At 46.4% G+C, this 25550-nt stretch overlaps 1 protein-coding gene across 3 annotated transcripts in view; it reads right to left on the minus strand.

Moving 5' to 3' along the window:
- Masp1 (MBL associated serine protease 1) overlaps window positions 1-25550 on the minus strand; it is a 75074-nt gene that overhangs the window by 37451 nt on the left and 12073 nt on the right. For all 3 annotated transcript variants that reach the window (XM_041678287.1, XM_041678285.1, XM_041678286.1), the window contains 3 exons: window positions 5414-5591; window positions 3881-4012; window positions 1280-1476 (listed from right to left, as the gene is read on the minus strand). In XM_041678287.1, the coding sequence (XP_041534221.1) occupies window positions 1280-1476; window positions 3881-4012; window positions 5414-5591 (507 nt within the window). The remainder of the gene's footprint in view (window positions 1-1279; window positions 1477-3880; window positions 4013-5413; window positions 5592-25550) is intronic.

Genomic DNA, 25550 nt, shown 5'->3' on the forward strand with positions numbered 1-25550 from the left:
AGAGGGACCCCTCAGGGACCAATACAGAGGAAAGTGAGGACAGCTCTTTCACCAGTGGAACTTGAGTCCTGCAAAAGTCAGGAATAAAATTCTGCCACCACCTTAGACGAGCTTGGAAGTGGTTTATTCCCCAGAGTCCAAAGGTAAGAACCTCATCAAATGGCCACCTTGGTTTCAATCTCATGAGAGTCTAAGCAGAGAGCCAATAGAGCCCTGAGGGACTTCTGGTCTACCCAACATGTGATAATAGTTGTTGCAAGCCGTTATGTTGGGAGCAACTTACTCCACAGCAACACAAACATGCCCTGTGTCACAACCATTCCTGCTGTGTCACCTGCAGCCAAGCTCCCTCTTAACTTCTGACTCACTAGGGGGCAAGCCCGGCTGGGTGTTCTCGAGCTTTCTCACAGGTGTTCCTGGGTGCATATCTCTCTCAGACTTCCCTTTCTGAGCTCACTGATAGCCCTGCTCCCTCTACACAGTTTTCAGAAGGCATGAGCTCCAGTTCCTATTGCTTTTGTTTTGTTGAGTTGCTCAGTATCCTCATGGCTTAGATTAGCATCTGTGTATATACTTGGTGGTACCTTTATTTCTCAGGCTCAGCATCTCTCCTGGAATCAGAGCCCAATATTTGGCTTTGCTCAGATGCTTTACCTGGCACGGAAGGTAATTCTGATTTTAACCCCTTCATATCTGAGACCTATTCCTTCCACTATCCCAGCCAAAGTTCCGTTACCTTGCATTAGACTTACAACATAGAATAACCTTAAATGGAGTGGTCATTGGCCTTAGACATTTTCTTCCCTCATTATTGCCTTTATAATTGTCTCTTCCCTCAAACAAAACCACCTCCATAATGTATGGGATCTAGCACAAACAAAAACTATGAGCACCTTGTTCAGGATATATTAAGAAGCTCAAGGTGTCTACAGCACATTAAACCAAGCATGAGTCCTTTCTGAGTGTAAAACCCCATGCATCTGTACAGGGTGCACTCCATAATGCTGAATCAGGCTTCCTAAAGTATAGGTTTGACTTTGTAATTCTCTACCTCCTATCACCCTAGTGACCAGGGTGCCAGTTTGGAATCAGAGGAGACCCAAACCAAAATAATGTTTTAAACAATGGCATGCTGGGAAGCTAGGGACTTAGCTCCCTATCCAAAGGGAAGATGAAAAGCCAAAAGCCCAGAACATTGGTTTGTTTGTTTGGTTTTTTTTCACCCAATTGAGCCAAGATGCTTCAGCATCCTTGGGACAAGTAGCAGTTTTAGGGTTACCTTAATGTAGTCATATGGACAGGGCACCTCAGGATGGTCCTCGATGTCAAAAATGTCCTCAAACTGCAGGCTGACCATGAAGCCCTCCTCCAGATCAATGGTATACGAGCATTCAGAGCTCTTGGGGTAAGGGTTGGGGTAATCGGGGCTAGTGATGGTACCAGTCCTCTGGGTAAAGAGATTGCCACTGCATTCCACTGTAGAAAACAGAACAGAGAAAAGGGCACTCCATTGACACAGACACAGCCAACCCTTGATCATCTGCCACTGTGTAATCTTTGCGGTGTTCCCAGGAGGTAGGCAGAGAAGGAATCCCCATTTTACTGGGAAACTGAAACTCTGGGGAGGGTAGTGGTCTCTCCACTGTCCCTGTGGAAAATGACTCAGCTGTAGACTTCCTAAGTCTCTCTCTAGATAGGGCTTCCCTGGATGATGCCCCTCACTATGGGATCCTCTGGTAGGGACAGGCAGCCACTCTGATAATGATCGGCTTTGAGATGGAGGGGCGGGTGCTGCATCTAGACCTCTTTGGCTCGCGCCCCCTCCTTGGCCTGTCTGTCTCTTGGGTCTCTGCTCAAAGCCATTCTTGATCCTCACCTAAGAAAAGTCCTCCCCCTCCCACAACACACCCTCACTGCCCAGCCCCCGTCTTTCTTTTGTTGACTGCCCAGTCTATCCTCTCTGATGTCACACACTCGATGACATCATGTCACACACTCAGTTACTCTCTCCCACCCCCCACTAAACTGAGTTCTGTGAACCCCAGGATTCTGATTTTTGTTTGTTTGTTTGTTTCTGCTATCCAACATCCAGCTTCCTGGGAGCCTCGCCATGACTTAGCCCATTATAGGCCTGTTGAACCTTGGTCCCTTGGGTTGGCCCCTCCCAGGCTTGGCATGTCTGTGCTTTGTAAGTCTTTGTTCATTGTGCTCATTTTGCAAATGAGAAAACAGTAGCCCGGAACAGCAAGCATGACTAACATAAAGTTCCAACAAGAGCTGCAGAAAGAGGCCTCCCCAGTCCGCATCTGTTTTCACTTTCTTCCTCAGGCATCCTCGCATCCTCGTGGGTCAGTCTCGGCCCTGGGAGGACTAGAGATGGCTCGGGGGAGGGGAAATCTTTCTCTTCGTATTCACAGTGCACAGGTAGGCATGGGGTTTGTTAACAGGCGCACAGCAAATCTGTAGTATTTTCTCTAGAAGGTTCCCGGGGTCAGGGTGAAAAGAAGTGAGAAACCTTGACCCTGAGCTTCCTTAATTCTCTTTGAGAAAATTGCTCTTGAAAACTACGGCCTCGTGTTACTGGGTTTATATAGGAGGCACACGGCTTTATTCAGCAAGTTTTGAAGGAAGAAGTATTTCTGTCTCCAAGTTTGGCTTCCTTCCCTGAGCCCTCTCCAAGTGAGAGGCCAAACTAACCCCCAGGCAATTCCCAAACTGTCCTAAGTTCTACTACACCTCTGAACGATTCTAGGATCTGTTCTCCCTGTGTGGGTGAACTTCTCCATATTCCTTTACTTCTGTCAAGGGACACAGTTGTCACCTCTCCAGGCCAGCTCAGGTCTGGGGATGCTGTGACCATGCTTCCTTTACGTGAGCATAGCAAGTGTTGCATTGACTTTATCTAAACACCAGAGTGTCTGCAGCTGTTGCCCAGCTAGTCTGGGGACTACTGCTCGCTCAACGCTCACCATCTCTGACCCAACCTGAAGCGGCAAAACAGAAGCCGTGGTGGTAGGTGATGATACAGCAATGTAGGAATGAGTCCCTTCCGTGCTATCTTTACCCTCTTTCCTCCTTTGTCCTTCGGTCTGAGGCTTTAAGGCCTATCAGACAGCGACAGAGGTGCTGCCGAAGCAAAGAGAAAACGGAACCTTTGGTTGAATTTATGGCTTTTAGAGAAAGGACTGGAAAACCCAGGTTTCCCATGGCTTGGTCAGGTTGGTTACTTGCAGTAGGAGAGGAGACAGAAACCTGTAGAGCAGACTTTGTACCCAGGAAGGTCAGCCTGACTTCAGAGTTTCTTGTATGCTCTTCTGACAGTAGACCCTGGACTCCTAGTGGGGTGAGCACCTCAGCATATATCCACGTGGTATGTGTGTGTATCTCTGACTTCATTATTTAGTGTTCTCTCTCTTCTCAGTCTGTCTCTCTGTCTCTGTCTGTCTGTCTGTCTGTCTGTCTCTGTCTTTGGGTGTATGTGTGTAAACACGGGTGTGGATACCCAAGCATTTGACACAGAGAACAGAGTTCAATGTCAGGGATCTTCCTGGGGTGCTCCACCTAAGTTTGGAAGTACGGCTCTCACTGAACCTGGAGCTCACTGTTCCATCTCTGTTAGACCAGCTGGCCAGAAAACTCTTTAGATGTACTTGTCAGCACTGGAATTACATGCACACATCACCAAAGCCAGCTTCCACATGAGTGCTGGGGTTCTAAATGCAAGTTTTCATGCGTGTGCAGCAAGCTCTTTACCCACTGAGCCATCTCCCCAGCCCTGACTTCTCTTTGCCATTGTATGCACTATGGATCTGTGTCTCAGCTGATGCTCCTGAAACATGTGGCACATCATGGCCAAGCCCAGAGTCCCCATTGGCCCCACCTCGGCAGGTCCTGTTGTCTGTGTGGAGGATGTAGCCGAAGCGGCAGGAGCAGTAGTAACCACCGATATAGTTGTGACAGTAGTGGTCACAGGAAAGTTCTTCATCTTCTCTCTCCTTGCATTCATCGACATCTGTGGGGCAGGCAGAGCCTCTCATCAGTCACTGCACACCTGATGATTAAGCCACTCTTACAAAGCACTTAAGGGCATTCGTGGTTTGGGGGAGGGTCATGCTTGTCTTTCATTTGATCCCTGTGTAAAGCCCAGAGGGGGCCATTATCTATCTCCCTTTGTCAAATGAAGTAAGCAGAATCCCGAGAAGTTAGGCAACTTGTAAGATCATGGACAGCTAGGTCTGAACCTAGGCAATCTCAGCCTTGGTAGAGGTGATCACCACATCTTGGTTACAATAATTATCACACGCCATGCCAGTCTTAGCACCCTCACCCCCTGAATGATGAAACTGAGACAGAAAACTCAGGACTTGGAGAGCTTGGCTCACCACCGCAGCCCCACGCCCTCTGTCCCCATATAGATCAAGCCCTGTCTTAGAGGTTTGCACATCTATTTCTTCTATAGAAACATACAAATGGCCAGTACGTATACAAAACAAAAAGATATCCACCATTATTAGCCATCAGGGGTTACAGTTTAAGCCACACATATGCACAGGGGTAAATAAAAATGAGGGAGAAAAGACTGACAACATTTAACGTTGAGGACATGGAGCCATCAGAAATGTCACACACTGTTTTACAAATGACATAATTATTTGGAGAAAATCTGACAATTTCTTGGAAGACTAAACACAGCTGTGCTCAAACCGGCAGTTCTGCATCTAGATATTAACCAATAAATAGGAAAACATATGTTCATAAAAAGGTTGAAGGAACCTTTATTAAGGAGTGAAAAAACAAAGTGAAGCCCATGTGTCTCTCAATGGGAAAGTGGCCACGCCCTCCCCTAAAAAAAAAAAAACCCCAAACCATTACAGTGTGTTCATGCATTGGAACATAGTTCCGTCAGGGAGCTAATCCAAAATAAATGAATCTTAGAAACATTATGCTGAGCAAAAGATAATCATGTTCCCGCTATATTTTCTGGGTGTTTACTTAAGTGACATTTTGGAGGGCAAACTAATGTATAGAAGAAGAAAGTCAGAACCATTGTTTACTGTGAGAGATCTGGGGGCAAGGAGTTTAATTGGACAAGAACATGAGGAACTTTCTGGCAGATAGTGAAGTTTAATGTGTGTTAAATGCATGCTTAAGATGTGTTCATTTCATCATATGTGCATTCTACAGCCAAACAAAACATTGCTAGCAGGTGTTGAACTAGGAAGCAGTACAGTGATGCCTGTCCCTACCCTGGAATGTCTCACAAAGGTAAATTGTTGGATAATGGTGGCTGGATGATTGGATCTGTGGTCCATGGAATAAATGCAACGAGCTACTGAAGGCAGAGTCCAGGAGTGAGCACAGGGCAGTTTCCATCTCCAGGGATGAAGGGACACACAATGATGAGGCGACTTACCTACAGCCATGTAGTGGGCATCAAAGCCGGTGAATCGCTCCTCATTGGAGAAATCTGAGCGGAAAGTGACGGACATGAAGGAGCCAGGGGAAAGAACCACCTCCTGGCCCGGGGTCTGCTCCGTGTCAGTGGTCTCCCTGCCACAGAAGGTTGCCAGCACCTGATCTTCTGTTTCTACCTTTGGGGGTCAAAGGGGACAGGAACAAGATGAATCCTTCCCATGTCAGCCTCTCTCCAGATCTCCAAGAAGACAGAGGGCAGAGCTGCTGGGAAACTCAAAGAGAGCAAACTAGAGACTCTGGGATAGGAGGCAGACATGGGGCTTGGGTAAGTGAATGTGGCCACCTGATCACCTTCTTCTGGTCTGGTTTGTTCCCTTAGCAGGTACGTGGCATTTGCCATTATTGCCAGCCAGGTGAGTTGCTCACTGGAAACGATTCAAGGAGAATTTAAAAAAAAAAAAAAAAGAGCTAGATAACCTCACAGACGGGTTCCATACTCAGCAGGAATTTGACCACACTTCCAGGGAAAGGAAGCAACACACAAAAGGTCATTCACAGAGCATCCAGTGTGTGCCTGCCACGGAAAGAAGCGTGGCGAGATGGGGCGCTGAGAGAAGAACAAGGCTCAGTGTTATTCACGGGATGGTGGCGTTCAGAGAGCAGACACGCATGGAGCGGTGACAGTGTGACAAGAGAATTCACAGAGGCAGTTGTGGGTGATGGGTTCCCCGCAAAACATAAGCTACAGGATTTTAGGGGTGTTTGGGTTTTTGTAGCCGGTTCACCGAGGCATGGAATAGAACCCGACACATAGTTATTTATCCAATAAATTTGCTAACAGGGACTAAAGCTTTGAGACACAGTGTGAGGCCCAGGAGGAGCCAGGGGGTCAGTGAAAACTGGAGCAGGCAGCTGTGCTGGGAAGGACACTGCAGCTCCTTGTGGTTGACCTTTGATGACGTCAATGCTGTAAACGGAAGAACCTGAAAACTTTGCAATGAGAATTCGTGTACTCGTAACAATGTTTAATAGGTAGTCCTGAAAAAACTAACAACAGTCTTTTGGAAACATCCAGAAATTGCATGCATGTACATGTATTGGGATCAGATGCAAAATTTCCCTACTTAATTAAAGAATTTCTTCCTTTGGAAGGGCCGGAGACCAAAGCAGAGGTAATTTATTGGTTGCTAAAGGCTGACTTTCTGTCTTGTCCGGGGAAAGAGCTGGTTGGTGTAGTTCATTGACTATGCACATTTAACCTACTTCCTTACTCCTGTTCTGCGGCCTTAAAGTTCACTTGATCCCTTGAAGCTTGTGTTGTTTGTAACATCTGCATTGGTGTTTTAACCAAGCTACAGGAGAAAGTCCTATGGAGAGCAGTTTCTGCCACGAAAGGGAAGGTCTCGAAGCCTGTCTGTCTAGAGTGGCTTTTAATAAGCCCATTGTTCTGTTCCTTAGCACAGTATGGCAGAATATCTTGACATTTGACACTTCTGTTTTGAGACTAATGGTTTATTTATTTAAAATAAGAAGGAAAGCAATTTGCCCTGGCAACAAAACACAGGGACAATTAATCACTAATGTGGGGAACTGAAGTGTAAACAGGAGATGAGCTCATGGCTTTGCTATTTGTTCTTTCTGCAGATAGTCGCGATCTCCCACAGCCTCTGACTGCAGACTTGCCTCCCAGCTGCCTTGCTATTGCGGTGAATGGGGTGTTCCAGATAACTGAAAGTTTTCTATCAGTAACCCTTAAAAGCCTTTTCTATTAAAGCGGGGTGCTTCTTTTCAAAGGAGTATTTTATCTGAATCACTATTTTCTGAAGTTAAACACACAACGCTTTCCTTGGTGAGCTCAGACATCACAAATGTCAAACGTCATGACACTACATTAAAGTGGGACCGTTGGGGATACTGAGTCAAGCACTCTTTGCCCTGCCTGCCTGGCACATTGCTTAGCCTTTGCAGTTTTTTATGCCTTCATTATAAAGTGTTCTATTTTGTATCTCTCAATCAGTGTAGCCGCTATATGTTTCTGTCTGCTTATTTTTAACATATTGTAAATTAAATTAGAGCCTACTTAAGGTGCTCTTGTTGGAATTTAACAGAAAGGAGACTTAATAGATCGAGAAGAAGGACTAGGGAAGAGACTCAACAGTTAACTGCAAAAGCCAGTGCTCTGGCTTGGTGTCCGTGGTTTGGAGTGCTGTAAGATGTGTGGACCACAGGCCTCACCCAGGCTTCCTATTCCTGCTTCGACTCTCCTATCTCCGCCTTATGCTTCTTTGTCTATAGAGAAGGTGTTTTAACTTGCCAATCTGTATGAGGACTGTTGTCCTAAAATGTCATCACTGCCAGACACTGAAGACATGCACTGCAAAGTGGGGAGCAGATATCTCATCACACAGATCTAGGGGACCTGGTGAAGTTGCGCTCATTCACAAACCACGTCGACACGTTTGATTATACCCATGAATAAGGGCTCGGGCATGGAAACCCTCCTGCAGCCTGGCAGCCTCACTCTCTCTTGGTTTTTGCAGTGTGGGAAGCACAGGCTTGTTCATGGAAAATCAGCTACAGAACACTGAGAAGGATCTACTGAGCGCCTCTAATGATCGTCCTCAATCTGGCAATTTCTGGGACTGAGGATCTTCTCATGCTGTTTAAGCGGTCATCACCTACCAAGCCACACCAATCTAGAGAACAGGGATGCAGGCTCTAGCTGAGAGCCAAGAAAACTGAGTCATAGACTCTTTTAGAAGCAGACAAGAGACAGTCTGAGGCCCAAAGAATTCAACCCTCAGCCCAGAATAGAAGCTGAGCACACTGCTGTTGAGAGGGACCTGCAAGAGATTTGATCTCCCCTCTTCCAGAGGAAGCTGAAGGCCTGAACGGGAAGTGCCTTCCGAAAGAGCAGAGAGATAACAGGAGCTCCTCTGTTATCAGCTGTGTTTTCGGAACAGTTCTGTGACACGGGGAGAAGCCGCCAACCCAGCAAGGGAAACACAGAGTGTGACAAAGGACAGACACTTGGTCAAACAATTTCCCTGGCTCAAGAACCTCTTGAAACCTTATCTGAGGTTCATAGATTTGTCTCCCAGAGAGAATGTGGCTCAGTGACAGCTCCGGCCATAACCTAAATAGAAGGCTCAGTGACCCTGGTAAACATTTCTATCCTGCGGCTGGATTAGAAAGTATTGCAAAGACTGTTGGTTTCTGTGTGTAGCATGATCGAGCTGTGGCTTCTGTTCTGACTGCCCTTGGATCTGGAGTTAACATATCAATGTGGTCAAGTGAAAGCATGGAATTTATAACTAGAAGCTCATGGGACTGAGGGTCACAGACTCTGCATTCCCCATCTCCGATGGTGGCAACCACATTGCTGTAAGCTATTGTAATGTCGGGCACCAGCATGTGGTTCCATGCAATCAGTTTGCTTTCTTTTCACTCCATTGAATAGACACTTATGGACTGAATTCTGTCTGGACTATAATATGAAGGATGTTCAAAATTACTATCCTGTGACATGAGCTAATAAACATGCCCCTGCCTCGGGGGGGGGAGTGAAATTTAGTAGGAGAATATTAGAAATGCTCAAATGTGTGCGCTAAGGTAACTGCCATGAAAGATAGGCAACCTCGGCCTCTAAGGAGGCAAAACAAATGTCTCCAGCTGAGAGGGTCCAGAAAATATCTGGGAGCTAGAGACATAGTTCATAGCTGTAGAGCTCTTGCACAGCTTGTGAAAGGCCCTGAGATTGATACCCTAGTGCCACCGAAAAAAGCAAAAGGAAGAGAAAGAGAGAAAACACTCAAGAAGAAGGAGATTATCCTTAGAGCCAATGAACTGCAAGTGAGTAGGATTTGGGCAGTTGAGAGAGGTGATGGAGGGCAGAGTGAAGACTTAGGGTGTTTAGAGTCTCCATCAAGGGTGCACCTCCACACCCCAGCCCCCTACTGTCCCAGAAGAGGCTCTGTTGTACAGGGAACTGGAAAGCACGTCTTGGGAGAGAAGCTAGTTTTTGTTTTCCATAATTCTTTCTTTTCTTGACACAAACCTTGAAGACAAAGCTGAGGTGGGTACCAGGAAGTCCATGAATCGCTGTGGTAAGACAGCTAGGGCTCACGTGTGTGTGTGTGTGTGTGTGTGTGTGTGTGTGTGTGTTTGTATCACACATTCAGAACACTTGGAGAAAGCAACTCTGGAGACACGGTTCTTGCTCCACAAAAGACGAAAGTGATGCATAGACAAGTTTAGTGGATTGGGCAACACGAATAAGAACGGAGTGATGCACAATCTAGCATTAGATGAATGTAGGGTCCAGGCCCAGAATTATAACGTGAGGGTTCTCCTACATGCTTCTGACTCCTCTTGAGTTCTCTAGACTCCCTCTGGTTGGCTCACTACCCAAGCCAGAGCTGTTTTAAGAGCAGTAGACAGAGAAAGCCTTTTCCAAAGTCTAGACTCTTGCATTTGGCTTGTCAACACTCCCAAGCTCTACTAGGGCCCTTCTGAAACCTACTCTGGGCCCATGAATAACTTTTCAAACTTATTGTAGGCAGACATCTGCATCAATGCTGGAATACCTTACTAAGAGTTTAGCCGATCTGGGCCCCTAAGGTTTCCTTCTTGTGTAATTCTAGGGTTGGTCCAAAGAGCTTATGCAAATCTGAAAGGCAGTAACCATTACTCTGTCAAGGTGGTTTTGGACAGATGGGAGAAAGCCTGGTATGTTCTAACTTCTCTTCTTATTCCTCTATACACTCAGCCCTCCCTCCCACACTAGGCTCTGAGGGCCAGCTGTGGTCCATGCCTACCACCAGATACTAAAATGTAGACCCATAAAGGTGCTGCCCTCTTTGAGCCAAGAGTTCTCCAAGGCCTTTTTAATTCATTCCTTTGCAGGAATTTGCCAACTCCTTTGCCAACTTTTCCACAGGTGTCAAGGCTTCAGGAGAGTTGCCTGGTAAGCTTCCTCTGTGGCCCTTTAACTTTCTATTTCCAACGTTCACTCCCCTAGCTCTTCCTACAGTGGCGGGAGCACTAACATTCATGATCTCCCAATGCTTGGTCTCTTGTTTCAATTCTCCTGACTAAATGTGACTGACAGTAGAATACTGGAGTGTCAGAAAACGATTTCCATTGCCAGTGGTTAGGAATTGGCTCACAAGTAGATTCTAGAAGAGTGGTAAGAAAACCAATATAGGAGTCTCTCTCTCTGTCTCTGTCTCTCTCTCTCTCTCTCTCTCTCTCTCTCTGTCTCTCTCTCTCTCTCTCTCTCTCTCTCTCACACACACACACACACACACAAACACACACAAACACATACACACACTCTCTCTCTTTCTCTCTCACACACACACCACATACACTCTCTCTCTTTCACACACACACACACACACTCTCTCTCTCTCTCTCACACACACACATAAACACACACTCTCTCTCACACACCACATACACACACACACACTTTCTCTCTCTCTCTCACACACACACATGCATGCACACACAGACCATGTGAGCTCTGTAGTGGTGAATTAATTGGGAAACCAGCTGAGGTGGCTTAGAAGCTAGCATCATCACAGTAGGCTGGTGGTTCCGGCTCAGGAGACATCCAGACAGAGCACTGCATGTGGGGACATGCCGCTACCCATACACCACACAGCCATGAAGAAGAAGCAATATTCACTGAGCAATCAGAAGTGGGAGAAGTTACGGGGGTCAGGATGAGGCCAGGAATTTTTCTCTAGAGAGGAGCTGTGAGGTAAGGATGGAGTCAAAGGCACAGTGTTGAGACCTGTGCGTTAAGCTCTGAGGCCTCAAGGCGATGTCTGGAACGCATTATCATCCAAATCAGAGGTGAGCTACAAATCTTAGGGGCTCTGAAGTGCTCTCCTAAGCACCAAAGCCAACCTGGAAAAGAACTCTGGCTGTTACTGTTATCTGTTGTTATTTTGCATGAATAACAATATTCTTACATTTAGAAGACTCAAAAGGAACTTAAAGGGAACATGCCACTGTCAACTGGAAATGACAAGACAATTCCAAATGAGACGAGTGTCAGGAGCCATTTCCCCCCCAAAATTATTACAGGAACCATTGCCCTGGGGAGTCTGCAGAGAACCCCACACCCCCAATTGTATTGAGAACTGTTCTATTGACAGAGCCTACCCCACAGCCAATTAGCTGTTAATAGAGAGCTATCTGTTAGCGGAACCCGCCCCACATTCCAAACTATCTAGAGAACTAGGTGTGTCAACTCGTGACTTCCTGGCCTACGTGACCTGACTGAACGTAACCTCCTGGCCTACGTGACCAACGTGAACCACGCGGCAAGAGTCCAGGCCCCTGTGCCCTCCCCCCCCGCCAAATTCCTTATCCTATATAAGCTGTAACCCTGTCTCTAATAAATGGAGGCTCTGACAAACCTACCATGGCCTTCTTTTTCTCTCTCCACCCATATCTTCCAGATAGAGCCTCTCCCGGACCATGAAATTACTGAACTGCCAGGTGGGTTACAACCCCTAGACTGAGTAACCCACCCAAGGTGGTTTACAGACGAGGCTTTGGGTTCAAAGCTTCATGTACAGAGAATGGGTAGAGGGTACTTGACTGCAAACAGGACCTTGGTCTTAGGAGAGGGAAAGGACATCTCTGAAAGTAAAGTTAGGAAGCCAGATGCAGAATTAAGGCAGTAGTCCAGAGCCATGGAGAGCAATGGACTGGCCTCTAGCCAAAGAACATGCCTAAGTTCTTGAGAAGTCATCCCAAGAATCTCATAATGACTATGGAGAGGTAATTGCTGTGTTCTTTCCATCCTTCCTCCACTTTTCAATGAGGGCTCTACTATGATCCTCCTATTCTTATACCACAAAGATAGTCACACCCTGGGTATGGGGGGGTGACAAATAATTGTCCCTGCAGGTTCAGAGATGTATGGCAAAAAAAAAAAAACAAACAAACTGCACACAAGAGCCTGCTGTGAGGGTTTCATCTGTACCTGGTTTGGTCTGTGTGGGTCCTGTACTTCAAGCCCAGTCTCATAATGAATTAGGGACCAGGGAGAAATTGTGTTCAGTGTGTGGAAAGGGCATGAGTGATTGCATTTAGAGAGTGTGGTATAGTGTTTCCGAAAGCACCTGCACCTGTCTCTTTCCCTCCTGACCATAGACCCCTCTGCTATGTGACCTTGCTGCTCCTAGACTGAGCGGATAACTTGTGTGGACAAAGGCATGCTATGTGTCCCAGGTGGCATGGCTTTTCTGAGCTTGGGCCACATAGTCCTAGTAACTGACAAAGATTCTTTGCTTGTCTCAGCTTTAGTAAAGATTCTGAGTTTTCTGTTAGGCTCATGGGTGTAAAATCCATTATTAGCAAGGAGCCTCGCTAAGGCAGTTTTGAAAGGATTCTGCCCCATCCCCCCAGGAATATGATAAGTTTCCCCAGCTTCCCCTACACCCAAGGTCATGTTTGAGCACCCAGGCATGTCTTGACCAAGTAGCTTGTTAGATCAGTTTAACCGTGATACCTGTTAACCCCGATGTTCCCTGCGAACTGATTTTCTACTCTGAATCCCTGCCTTCCTGGGCTATATTTGAACAGGGAACACACACTCTACTAATAGAACCAGAAACAATAGTTAATTCGTACTAACAGTGAACACTAGGGACCCATTAGCTGTCACATTAATGGCGAAGTTGCAATGACCTGGAAATAGTCCTAGGAAAGTCTTAGCAAGAGGAAATCCCACTGCTGCCATCCTTAGACGGGAGTGATGTTCTTAAGTGCAGCTTACACGCTGTTCTTTTAATGTTATTACCCAGTTTTGTTTGTTAATTAACTCTTTCCCTTTAACACTGTTTTACACTTAGATTACTGCTCTGAAGTCACCAGGAGAAGTCTGAGGAGGCCTATTGGAGTACAGAGTGATGTGGAACAGAGAGTGTTGTCTACATGGGATTTCTAGACCATCTAGCTGACCCTCACCTTTTACCACCAGACGGGCATGTGAGGTCATTTGGCACCTGTGAGCTTCAGTGACTCTCTGACCACTGTCAGCACTCAGATGACTTTAAGTAACCCACCAAAGGACCATTCCACCCAGTCCAGGTCAACTATAGCATTGTGAACAAGCTGCACAGTGCTGTTTGGCTATAACGGGCTGGAGTGATTCATCACACAGTGAACGAGAACTTGTGGGGACAGGCTTGTGAAAAAAGTGTTTGGGGAGAGTGAGGAAGTCTAATATTTGTGAGTGGACGTTTGTAGTTTGACAACCTGATAGGTTCTTGGAGTCTTGAAAGTCTCCTGTTTTTGTCCTGAGCTTTTTCTACAACACCCTTCACCGGAAGAGCAATTACCACCTCTACACTAGCATCTGAGGAAGTGAGAAACTTGGTACCTTTCAAGAATGATCAGGCCATATGGGATTACACTTGCAAAGTTATCCCTCATCTTACCATGGGAATCTAACCTTGGGAGAAAGAGTCAAACATGGTAAATATGATATGTGTGTGTGATATGTATGTGTGAGTGTGTGTGTATGTGTGTGTCTACAAATTCCCATGGGAATCTAACCTTGGGAGAAAGAGCAAAATGTGGTAAACATGATATATGCATGTAATATGTATGTGTGCATGTGTGTCTACAAATTCCCATGGGAATCTAACCCTGAGAGAAAGAGTCAAACATGGTAAACATGATGTGTGTGTGTATCTGTGTGTGTCTGTGTGTGTCTATAAATTCCCATGGGAATTTAACCTTTCGGAAAGAGTCAAACATAGTAAACATGCTGTGTGTGTGTGAATACATGTGTGTGTACAAGTTCCCATTAACTTAGTAAACATTAGGAGCCATAAGCTGTCACATTAATGGAGAATGTAGACTGACCAGGAAATATTTTTAGAAAATTCTTCACAAGGGAAACTATCTAATGTGATGCGATCACACGCACACTGAGCACATACATTGGGAGCACAAAGTAGAAGGAATCAATGCCAATCGTTCTTTGTTTTCAGATTTAAAAGGAATCTTGAGCTTAAAAATCATCACTCTAATAAGCCAAACTTGAATGGCAAATATTCAATATTTTCCTTAACACTCAGAATCTCGATTTTTAAAAAGAAAACCCAACATATACAAAAGTATTAAGGGGGTATTTGGTAAAAAGAAGGGAACCACCTTCACCTTCAGGGGCCAGGCCAGTGCTGATAGTCCAGTCTTGCTACTCTAGTCTGTGGCTTTAAATTTCAGTTAAAGAGCCTGGGTGGTAGCAGGTGAAGTGTACCAGACCCCAAACAAGAATCTGAGCCTGGAGAAAGTGGAGGTAGATTGTAGCAGGCTGCTGTGTGAGCAATACATTTAGAAGACTCTTGAAAGTCATGCTTGTGAAATGGCCCATCTGGCGATGGAAGATTTCAGTTGACTTCAGATCGATGTGCTGGGAGGTTGACGCTTCAGTCCTGGCCCACATCATGTGGCCTTAAAAAAATAAATGATGGATAACCAGGAGGGGTAGCTCATGCAGGTAGATCTCTGTGGGTTCCAGGACAATGAGAGCTACACAGTGAGACCCTGTCTCAATCAAGCAATCAACCAATCAATCAATCAACAAACAAATGAGATGACGATTCATCCTCATTCCAGTGGGGCATCTTTAGATCCGTTTTATTTTCTCCTAATGATCACGTGATGAGTGTACCTCCAGCAGACATCACAGTTTGGTGCCTAGAGAGGTCATATGAATTCCCCAGGGCCACACAGCCTGTGAGTAGGAAACCTAGATAAAATTCACACTTCTTGACTTCCAACCCTGGTCAAATCATTAGAATCAGAAATTTCTATAGATGGTCAGAGTTGGAAAAGATAGCCAAGGACCTTAAGTGTACACCTTCTATTTCTTAGATAGGGAAACTGAGTCCTGCTCAAAGTCACATCATGATGGTCCAGGTGTGCTGATCTTCCCAGTGCAGTGGTGTCATTTTGTTTGTTTGTTTGTTTGTTTGTTTTTTTAGCTAATCACAGTAAAACCTCTTAATGGAGCTTGACAATACCCTAGGAAGGTCCTGTCTCTGTGCAAAGGGTAGAAACCATAAAGAACAAGGGGGCCTGAGAAAGAGCTCCCAGGTCCTGAGAGTCTGTGGACAGCACCGCTGCCAGGAAGGATAGTGAACAGAAAAGACCAGAATTTGCAGGGAGAGAAGAAAGGACTGGCAGGGGAGGGAGGGTCTGGCCCCGAGCCTTGGGTTGACATCCAGGCATCCCGCAGGTGGGAACCAGGCTTCAGTGGGGCAGCAAGAGGGCTCCTGGTACTGTAGCTAGGGAGGGGGCGCCAGGGTGGATTTACAGTCTCTCTAGCTGGTGAAAGGCTTGGACTTCTCCATCTCATCTCTTCTAGGATTGGGGGCTGCTCATTCACATGCAAATCCCTTTAGTATTGGGAGCCTGGGCCCCACAACTCAGGGCAGGAAAATAGCTTGGGGACAGGAAAAAAACAAAGGGTGGTTGTATTCCCTGGCAGGGCTGCCAGACTCAAGGTATGTCACAGTCTGGACTGAGGGGAGACAGTGATCAGCCCAGGAATGTGTGAGCTATTGTGTGTACTGCCATAGCTCTGAACCCTGTCCTACCAAACCTCATCCTTATATCCACAAATCTTTGCATAGAAATCCTCAGGGGTGCTGGAAATACCTAGCCAGGGGCCCTGGGTCCTTGCCATAGCCTCGTCACACTCTTGCTACTTTAACTCTGCCATGTTGGGCTATATTGAATCTGAAAAGGCGTATTAGCTTCCAAGACCCAGCTATCAAGTTTTCTGGGGTTTTGTTTTTATTTATCCCAGCCACCATCCTTAAAGTTTAAAGAGAGAGAGAGAGAGAGAGAGAGAACCAACTAAACAAACCACATTAGAAATAAATGAATTCTACGAAAATTCATCATTTCTAAATTATTTTAACATTGTTCTACCATTGTTCCTGGGGCTTTAATGTCTTTTGAATTCCAACAAAGAATAATGTGCCAAGATCCATCTCTTGTCCATCCTATGCTCCCTACTTTCCTTCATTTTTGAATGCACATATCACTGTCTCTAGGCCTCAGCTTTCCAAACATACAACCTGGAGTCAGGGCAAAGGAAGCATCAGGTGTCCAGGCAGTCAGCTGTCCAAAAGATCTGCATCCCCTGCAGCACCTTGCAGGAGCCCTGTTCCCCAGCCTCCCTCCCTGGTCCAGTCTGTCTCCTCTTGCCATCCCCCGTCTCTAACTTCCTTCTTCAGACACACCAGCCATTTCTCTGCCTGGGGGTCCTTGTGCTGTCCTATCTGAGTGGGCGCCTTTTCTCCAGGAAGCACATAACTAAGACCCTCATCGTTTCCTTTGCTCTAATATTCCTGACTCAGCAAGACATCCCTGGGCGCTGTATTCATCCACAGCACAGGCTTCCCTTCCACAGGACGCTATACTGGTTCCGGCTTGTTCCTTTGCCTGTCTGTCTGCTCTCTACTCGCTAGGTACAATAGTGATTATTCTCGCTGATTGCCTGCTTACTCATTGCAATGTGGCCTGGCAGCTGTACCTTCAACACTGTGGCTACACAGTATGTCTTGAAGGAACACCTTTCCCACTTTCTCTTCTCTCCTGTAAGGACGGTAAGTTCCACTTCTGCTATTTACCCAGAGGTTTTCTGTAGGTGCACAGCTACAGAAGTGCACAGCTGTATCCCCTGTACACCCGCACCCCACAGAGCACATCTGTCTCACGCTTGTCCATCCCCACCTTAGCTTACTTTCTTGGCCCCAGCATGAAAGGCTTCCTTCTGCTTCTCGTCACCCCAGAGCCTGTGCTGCTTGTATTTCCTGCTTAAAATAAGACTTGGTCATACTTTTCTGAAGCTCATTTTCACCTCCTAGTTCTCTTCAGTTAGTGGCAATTGGTATTTGGGGCCCAGCATGCCAGAGGGAAGAATCATGCTAGGACTACAATTACCATTCAAGAGAAACCTTCATCCAGTTCTCATTTCCTTCTGAGGTCACGAACTCCTGTCCCCTCCCAGAGAAAGAGCAGAGCCATTGCTGGGGCCAGCAGGGCCTGAAGGTCGTGGGCATGACTTAAGTAAACAGAGAGCTGTAATGGAATCAGGCCTTGAGGTCAGAAGACTTCTATCTTAATTATGCAGCAGGATACAGACTAACCCATGTGGCGTGGGGGAAAGGGCGTTGGACTGGATCTCAGACCAACGAAAACTGGACCTGGAAAAACCCACTAGTGAACTTCCCTCACTGAGAAAACTGCAGCCCAGAATGCACTGGTGACTTGCCTGAGATCTCGTCCTTAGTCAATGGCAGATTTCTAGCATGGTGTTCTTTCTTCTGCACCGCTGCCTGGATGGCGCCTCTTTCTGTCCCACCCAGGGTAGTGCCTGCTACCAGAGAAAACACAGACACAGCCTTGAACTCCTGGGGTTGGCAGTCTAGTGGGAGTCACTTGGAACCTTTGCACTGCAAGTATATCAATTGAGCATGTCCCAACCTTCGGACCAGGCTTCATTCCTTATTACTTTTACAACAAGTTTTCTCCCAAAGTCAGGATCAAAGAGAAAGTTGCTTAGCAGAATCTAGACAAAACAGGAACCCTCAAAACCCTTCAAGTCATTTTACAAATTTCACTAAAATACCATGCCAGGCATACTATTGCTTTAGAAAAAAAAGTACATTGGCTGAGAAACAATTCAAGGTCCTTTCCAGACTAGAATTGGCATGGAAGAGGCACCAAGGGGAAACAGAACCTTGTCTTGGTTTTGCAAAGACTAGAGATTGAGATCTGGCTTTTCCAGAGGGACTTGGGCAGTTCTCTCTGTGCCTCAATTTCCTTCTCTGTAGGGTAAGTATAATAATACTTGTGTTTCCCCGTTCCATGAGAAGAATTGCCTGCATCAGCAGATTGAAAACTGCTCTAAGAACTGTGATGCTAGACACACAGCCTCCTGCGCTGAAACAGTCCTCTCAAAGCACTTAGTAGGAATTACCTGAAACCACTGAGTGACCCAGCTAGGCGGAGAGAGCACGGAGGAGGCCGTGTGCGCTCGCCGAACAGCTAGCTGGTGATGCCAGGCAAGTGGTTTGCTTTCCGGCTCGCATCATGCCAAGCGGCCTTCCTTAGCTGATATGCATCGGACCTAGGTATTTAAAGCATTTTCCCATCATTTACATCCACAGTGAGCCCATGAGAAAGGGGTTCTGATCTCTCCATTTTATAAGGGCATCATGGAGGAAGCGTTGCTCTCGTGAGAGGCGGCAGCAGGACCTGACCTTAGGTCTCAGTTTTCAAACCGCTGAGTCCGACTGCGGTTTCCAGCGCACTCCAAAGCAGACTACCCTGCCTCAGGCCTTGAGGAAGATGCTGTGCCCCTTCTGGATTTTTAAAAAGCCGACAACAAGCCCAAGCTAAGGGAGTTGAAGCAGCTTGGCCAAGGGGTCTCACGCAGAGTGACTCAGTTAATTTGATCCTTATGTCCTTTTAAGCTCTGTCCTAAAATCTGGATTAGAGCTTTCAGCTGTGTTCCAGGCTCAGCGCTCTTCAACACACCCCATTCTAAACCTGTTGGTCGCTGCCTGCTCCCGATCTCCATAGGTGAAAAGTAGTGACCTGGCTTTCAGAACCTGGACTGGAAGCTCTCATGCTCTCCCTCCCCTGTACACACCATTTCCTATGGTGCTCTGCCTGTGCTTCCAAAGCTTGCTTCAGGGATCCGTGAGCTTCCTCCAGACCTATGTCCTAGCCAACCAGCCCTTGTACACTCAATCTAGTCAATAAGTTCCCATCATGCCCTGTGCCTAACTCCTGTATTTAAATGTCAAGATCAAACTTACTCAGACTTGCTACTATGTCACCTCCATGTCCTCTGTCCACAGACAGTTCAGATCTTCCCAATTGGAAATCCTAGACTCAAATACCGCATGATGGCACACTGAAATCATAAAGGACTGAAGCAGGAGGATTTTCTTTAGACAGGAACATATTTTGCACATTAAATACAGACAGAGATGCTTCATTCCACAAAGAATGTTTTCAAATAATTTTCCTTGAAATATACGCCTTCTCAGGCACGTTCCTGTTTCCTATTTTGGTAGACACACTAGAGGGGAAAGTTTCACATTCCTCACTACCAGGGAAGCAACGGTGCAAGATGTGAGAAACCTTTGGCATTAGGCTGAGGAGGGGCTCGTGGGGTGTGGGGGAGCCCTAGCTACATGGTCAACTTTACTGGGTACTAGCTGTTTGTCTCCCAGCACTGCCAGGTTTTCTAAAGGAAATGAGGATTTTGTGTGAGATCAGAGGTTTTGTATTGATATTACTGTTTTTTTTTTTCTTTCTGGTCATTGTTACTAATATTCTTTTTTAAGATAGAATAAGTATGTATAAAACTGGTGAACAAAATATATTGAAGAATTAACTCAACCTATTGACCATTTGTTTATGACTATGGGTGTACACTCTTAAGTCCCCAAATCAATTCAAGAAGTCCATCACTTGTCCATCACTTTGGATACTATTTGTAAACCCAAATTTACTAGATATTTTCTTAGTTGCTCCCTATGTAATTGTTCTGGGCATTTTTTTTTTTTGGTTTGTATGTGTGTGTATCTCCCTAAGACATGTCAACCCCAACTATTCTCTGCTCTCACCAGTGGGTCCTTTTCAATCTTCACACTGTGGTTATGTGCTGATACATTCCATTCCAGGAACTGCAACTCACCCTTAAAGGCTTCCACTCACCCTTAAAGAACTATCTCGAACATTAAGGACTTCCAAAGCCTTTTCCGACCACCCAGAAGTGACTACTCACACGTGTGTGTGCTGACTTATGTTTCTTGTCTAGGTTTTTAACATTTTAATTATGTAATCGTCTTATTGCCTCCTTTGAAATTGTGCATTCCTAGAGGGCAGGATGGTGATGTTTGTCTTTGGTTTGTCTTTGGAGACCCAGTTTGGGTGTGTTCATCTTAGGATAGTTTACTTACAGAATTCTTGGGCATCGCTAGAAAGTGGGCATGTTTTTGAAGATTATGAGGACGGCACAAACAAAGAGATATTTGAAGATGATCCCTCTGCAGTTCCTCAAAGGGTGGACTCATAGGGAGAGGCTGGTATCTGGCAGACATATGGGGGGTCATTGCAATGTATTAGGCTGGCTGACTATGGACTGGGGCTAAGGGGCTCGCGGTGGAAATTCTATGAGAATTGTTCATTATCTAAGGGATGCGGGATAGACAGAACAGCGGCACTACATCTTCCGGACACTTACTAGGTACCAGCTGAGCTTTAGGGGGCGGGAATCGAGAGGAAGAGCAATGGGGAGAGAAACGGGAGGGGAGAGCTAATAAACTGAGATGCTGCATGCTTCTTTAACAAGCAGATGGCGCGAAGTGAACCTGAAATGGGAGGTGTGAACTTCTGTGCCTGGGGGTCCGTATTTCCACACCCCTAGCCTCCTGACTCCTCTAAATGGCAGCCATTTGATCTGACGCTCAGTTAAATGTCATTTGTTTCATTGTCTGGGGAAAATCCTGCATTTCCTGGCTATATAACAGCATTCGAATCAAAGAGAGTTTTAACAATTTGACTACAGACAGCATTTGCTACCCTATTGCAACTTAAAATCTAGAATTTCATAGGATGGGGCCCTTCTATAGCTTAATTGATTTGAAAGAAGAAAAGATAGACATCCTTTTCCAAAAGGGTCTCTCTGAAAAAATCCTGACTGGCCTGGGACTGAATATCCAAGGCAGGCCTCAAACTCAGAAATCTACCTGCTCCTGCCCCTCCCCAATTGTGGGATCAAAGGTGTGCACCACCCCTCCTGACAAGACTGGCTGTTTTCAGATGTAAATTCTGCTCTAGGCCTGACTTAAGCCAATGACAAGACGATGACGCAGGTAGACCTTGATTTCTAAGGCCATTAGATGGACCTTATAGACCATGTAAATCAACTACCTGCCTGCCAGGGAAAGGGAAGATAGAGAAGGAGAGGTTCCTTCCAGAGGAAACCACTTTGCCTAAGGCCAACATGGAATGAACAGCAGACCAGAGACTTCCAGCTCCCATGCCTAGCATCTGTGCTGGGCCCTCCGTCTGCAGCACCCACCAGCTGTGAAGCATGCGTCTCATCTGTGCCCTGCAGGACTCCACTATGGCAGCGCATTCCGAGGAAGCAGATGCTGCTGTGCTGATGTGCATGTGTGTTGAAGACCGAGGGCTGCGGGAAAGCAGGCTGAAGAGGAATTCCCATAAATGTGAGCATCCGGTCCACAGCTTTGAGGTTCCGTTTTGATTTGGGCTGACGATACTCTGTGTCAGCATGGTCACCCTGATGGGCTTGAGTGGGAAGGGAGGATCATGGATGTGGGTTGGACTGAAGACAGTTCCTGTGAGCTGGGCGATCCTTTAAACCTACCCTTTGGCTCTAAGGAAAATTCAGCTATGGAGAAGAAAAAATCCTCAAAATAGTCCAGGATGTTATCCTGCCAAAGGAAACTAATATTTTAAGTGATTTGGTAAAGAACAGTGGTGGTGTGCTACATTTACAAGTTCGACTCAAATAGTGTGTCACTAAGGTGTTCCCCTGAAGAGTGTAGGCTCTCTTTAGAGTGCTAATGGCCGTGGAACTTTGGGAACTGGCCAAGTAGGATAATGAAGACTTGGAGGGATCATCTGGAAGATTCTGGCAAGTGAGATTGCAAAGAGAGGGCCAGAATTTAAGGTGCTTCAGGGGTCATCTCATCCCACGTTCTGTTCCATCAGTTTCCTCCCTGCTATAACATTCTCTCCTAGAAAAAGCTCCTTCAGATTCAGAAAACAAGCAGTTATCCAAGGTTCAGGAAGTTACTGAAACTAACAAGATTCACTAGGCCTTGCTAGGTAGAAGAGAACCTCCCATCTTCTGAGCTACCTGCAAGAGTCTCTCCAGCCTGTCTCCAACAGTCTATGAGTCACAGAGGGCCCCGGACGTGTGGCTTTCATGAGTTGTTACACTCTGAGGTAGATTTTGGGTAGTTCAGCTGCCTTTGAGTCATTGTAAGTAACCCCTCACCCGTCCTCCTGGAAGTAACCCCAATGAACTCACTGGTTCACCAGCTTGGACTTTGGTAGAATTATTCCTCTGGTTGTTTGTAGGCTCCTAGCAGGGAGAGTAGGCATTTGCTCATGTTTCCCCAGGAAAAGTGACACATTCCCTCATTGAACAGATGAACAAACAGAATCTAGAAGAGTAGTGTTGACTTATCCTGGAGCCGCGTGGCATGTTTGTGCTCGGATTCGGATTGAAAGAGAAGAGATTTTCATTAAAAGCCAAACCTAGTAGCTATCGTGGGACCTGGGGTTGTGCAGGCACCTAGGAAAGGAGAGCGGGTTTAACTCTGTGAGACTTCTGGCCTTGTGAGCTCAGAGGCAGAGTGTTAGTTTTCTCCTTGAGCTCTGACCTTCCGTCTTCCAGTCAATGAGAACTGGATTGGAGCTTCAGATTCAAGTATTGGGCCTCAAAGTGAGGTAGGATGATCACGGGCAATGGGCAAGTTGAGGCATTTTAGGGCTCACCTAAACCCAGACTGTTCCACGTCTGTCTTTTTCTGTTTTGGGCCAAACTGAAGGATTTAGAATGTATTCATCAGGGGGAAAAGACTTAAGAGGCAGTAACATTTAGCATAAGCCTGTAAAATGGGGGTGTGCAGAAACTACAGGCCCTGAAGCTTAACTTCTGTGAGCTCTTGACTCTTGAAGGGAGACTATTATACATGTGTGGACAAGCACACGAGCTATCTCTGTGATCACCAGTTGCCAGCCTACGTGGGAGGCCTGTTCCTCTCTCATGGCTGTTAGAACCTCTGCAGGGAGCTGGTGCTGATGGTGATGATGTTCTAGAGAGTCAGCCATGTCAACTCTCTCCCCCATATGAATGCCTTCCCCTATAAGAACTGGGCAGATGAGTCTAACTCACAGGGACTTCAGCTCAGCAGCTCATTCTACCAGTTGCCTCATGAACACTTGAAGTGTCCAGAGCTCATGTTCTCTCGGCTTACCTTTCTTCTGGGGAGTCAGATATTTTGCATCTGATTGTCCTATTGTTCATAGCATGAGGTGTCCAGGCAATGGCAGCATTCCATACAGCAATGGTTCTGGGATAGTGTCAACATTGTTGACTATGACAAGCTGGTGGAACAGCCACTGACATCTAATAATTAGAGGCCAGGGGGTCTGCCAAAATATCCTTCAGATCTGAAGACCTGTTTCTTCAACAATGAGTTACCTGGCTCTATATGTCAACAATGCTGAGATTGAGAACCCTGATGTGAAATTCCGTGTGGACCTTGGCGCCACAGTAAGGCTCTGCATATAAAATGAGCTGAGATGGGGGAGGGTCCACAGCTCCACTTAGCATTTCCTCCTACACCCCTTGTATGGTTTTACATGCTGGGACTCAGGGGAGCACAGCTTGTGAGCTGTTCATCAGGGCCAAACAAGCATGGGGTTCAGATTCCCATGACATGGGTTGGGATCTTGATCTGCCATCTTCCCGATGGATTGCCTTGAGTCACCTAACCTTTCTGGGGTTTGGTTTGCTGTGAAATAGAATAGGCGCTCACTTCCCATACAACTTTAATGAAATTTGAATGAGATGATCAGTATAAAGGGTCCTGGTAAATTCACTACTTTGCCATCGACCAAACACTCTGGTTAGTACAAGGTTAAGTGTTGCTGAGTGACAGGCTGTGGGAAAATAAAAGTAGACTCGTGGTTAAATAGAGAAAGCTGACTCAGATTTGAGGGGAAACTTTTCTGGAGAGCCGGAGAGAGCTTAGTAGGGGCTTCATGGGGCCCGAGAGATGGCTCAGTGGCGAAGAGCATGGGCTGCTCTCCCAGAAGCTCTGGGACCCTCCCCCCCACAGTGCTTCCTGACCACCTGCAAGCCCAGTTCTAGGGAGGCCAGTGCTCTCTTTGGGCACTGCATTCATGTATGCACTTATATACATGCAGGCAAAATACTCAGACACATAAAAATAGATAAATAAACACATTAAAAAGAGAAAGTTGGTTTTTAGTTTTCTGAACTTTTGAAGTAGGTACAAACTGAGTGAATTTGATCTCTTAGAATGTGTTGAACCTTTCCAGGTCCATGTTATTATTATTAAAATTTTGTTTTGTTTTGTTTTGTTTTTTTGAAGACTAAACCTGAGTTTGTTCCAAGGCTAACTCACCATTGCCCTATTCCTAACCCTACATGCTGGAGTTGTAGGCATGCGTGCCTGTCGAGTTTAGCCCCACTTTGAAACCAGAACATCCCACCTGCGGCAATTCCAGAGAATGCTGTCTGTAATTTGTGATGCTCACTTGCTCTCCCTACATTTTACTATTAAACATTTTAATATTCGCCAGTAAAAGTCCCTTCCCTTCCCAGCTGTAGGGATAAGTCCCGCCCCTAAGGGGGCGTGTTCACCTCGGGCTAATGTTTGCCTATAAATTTGGCGAGCATGCTCCCAGCCATTGCTTCTGCTTTCCTGGTCTCCGGGGGAACGGTGGTTCTGTAAGTCTATTTCTCCATTAAAGCTGTATATATATTTTTACAACCTGTCTGCATTCGCTTACATCGTTGCATTTTGGCATCCAACGTGGGCTATTTTGCCCCCGACTCAAGCAGGTAGCCCGCTAGCTAACACAGCACCCTCCAGGGTGCTGTTTTTTAGTTCGTGACTCGGGCCCCAGTGCCCAGTCCGAGACACACTTGGCCACACAGGCCCATTCTGCCTGCCTTGGCTAAGTTTGCAGCGGAACCCCACTGCCTGAATTAGCAGAAGCTCAAGTACCTGTGGTTTTGCAACAAAAGCCGCCACAGTGGCAGATTTGGTCTGATACAAAGTGACTTGGCTGGGCGGTGGTGGCGCACGCCTTTGATACCAGCACTTGGGAGGCAAAGGCAGGCGGATCTCTGTGAGTTTGAGGCCGGCCAGGCGGTGGTAGCGCATGCCTTTAATCCCAGCACTTGGGAGGCAGAGACAGGTGGATCTCTGTGAGTTCGAGGCCAGCCTGGTCTACAAGACCTAGTTCTAGGACAGGCTCCAAAAACACAGAGACCACCACTGGCA

This window comes from Microtus oregoni, unplaced genomic scaffold (genome assembly GCF_018167655.1).
Source record: "Microtus oregoni isolate MIOR12 unplaced genomic scaffold, Mior012 000029F_ref0000214, whole genome shotgun sequence".
Classification (NCBI taxonomy): Eukaryota; Metazoa; Chordata; class Mammalia; order Rodentia; family Cricetidae; genus Microtus; species Microtus oregoni.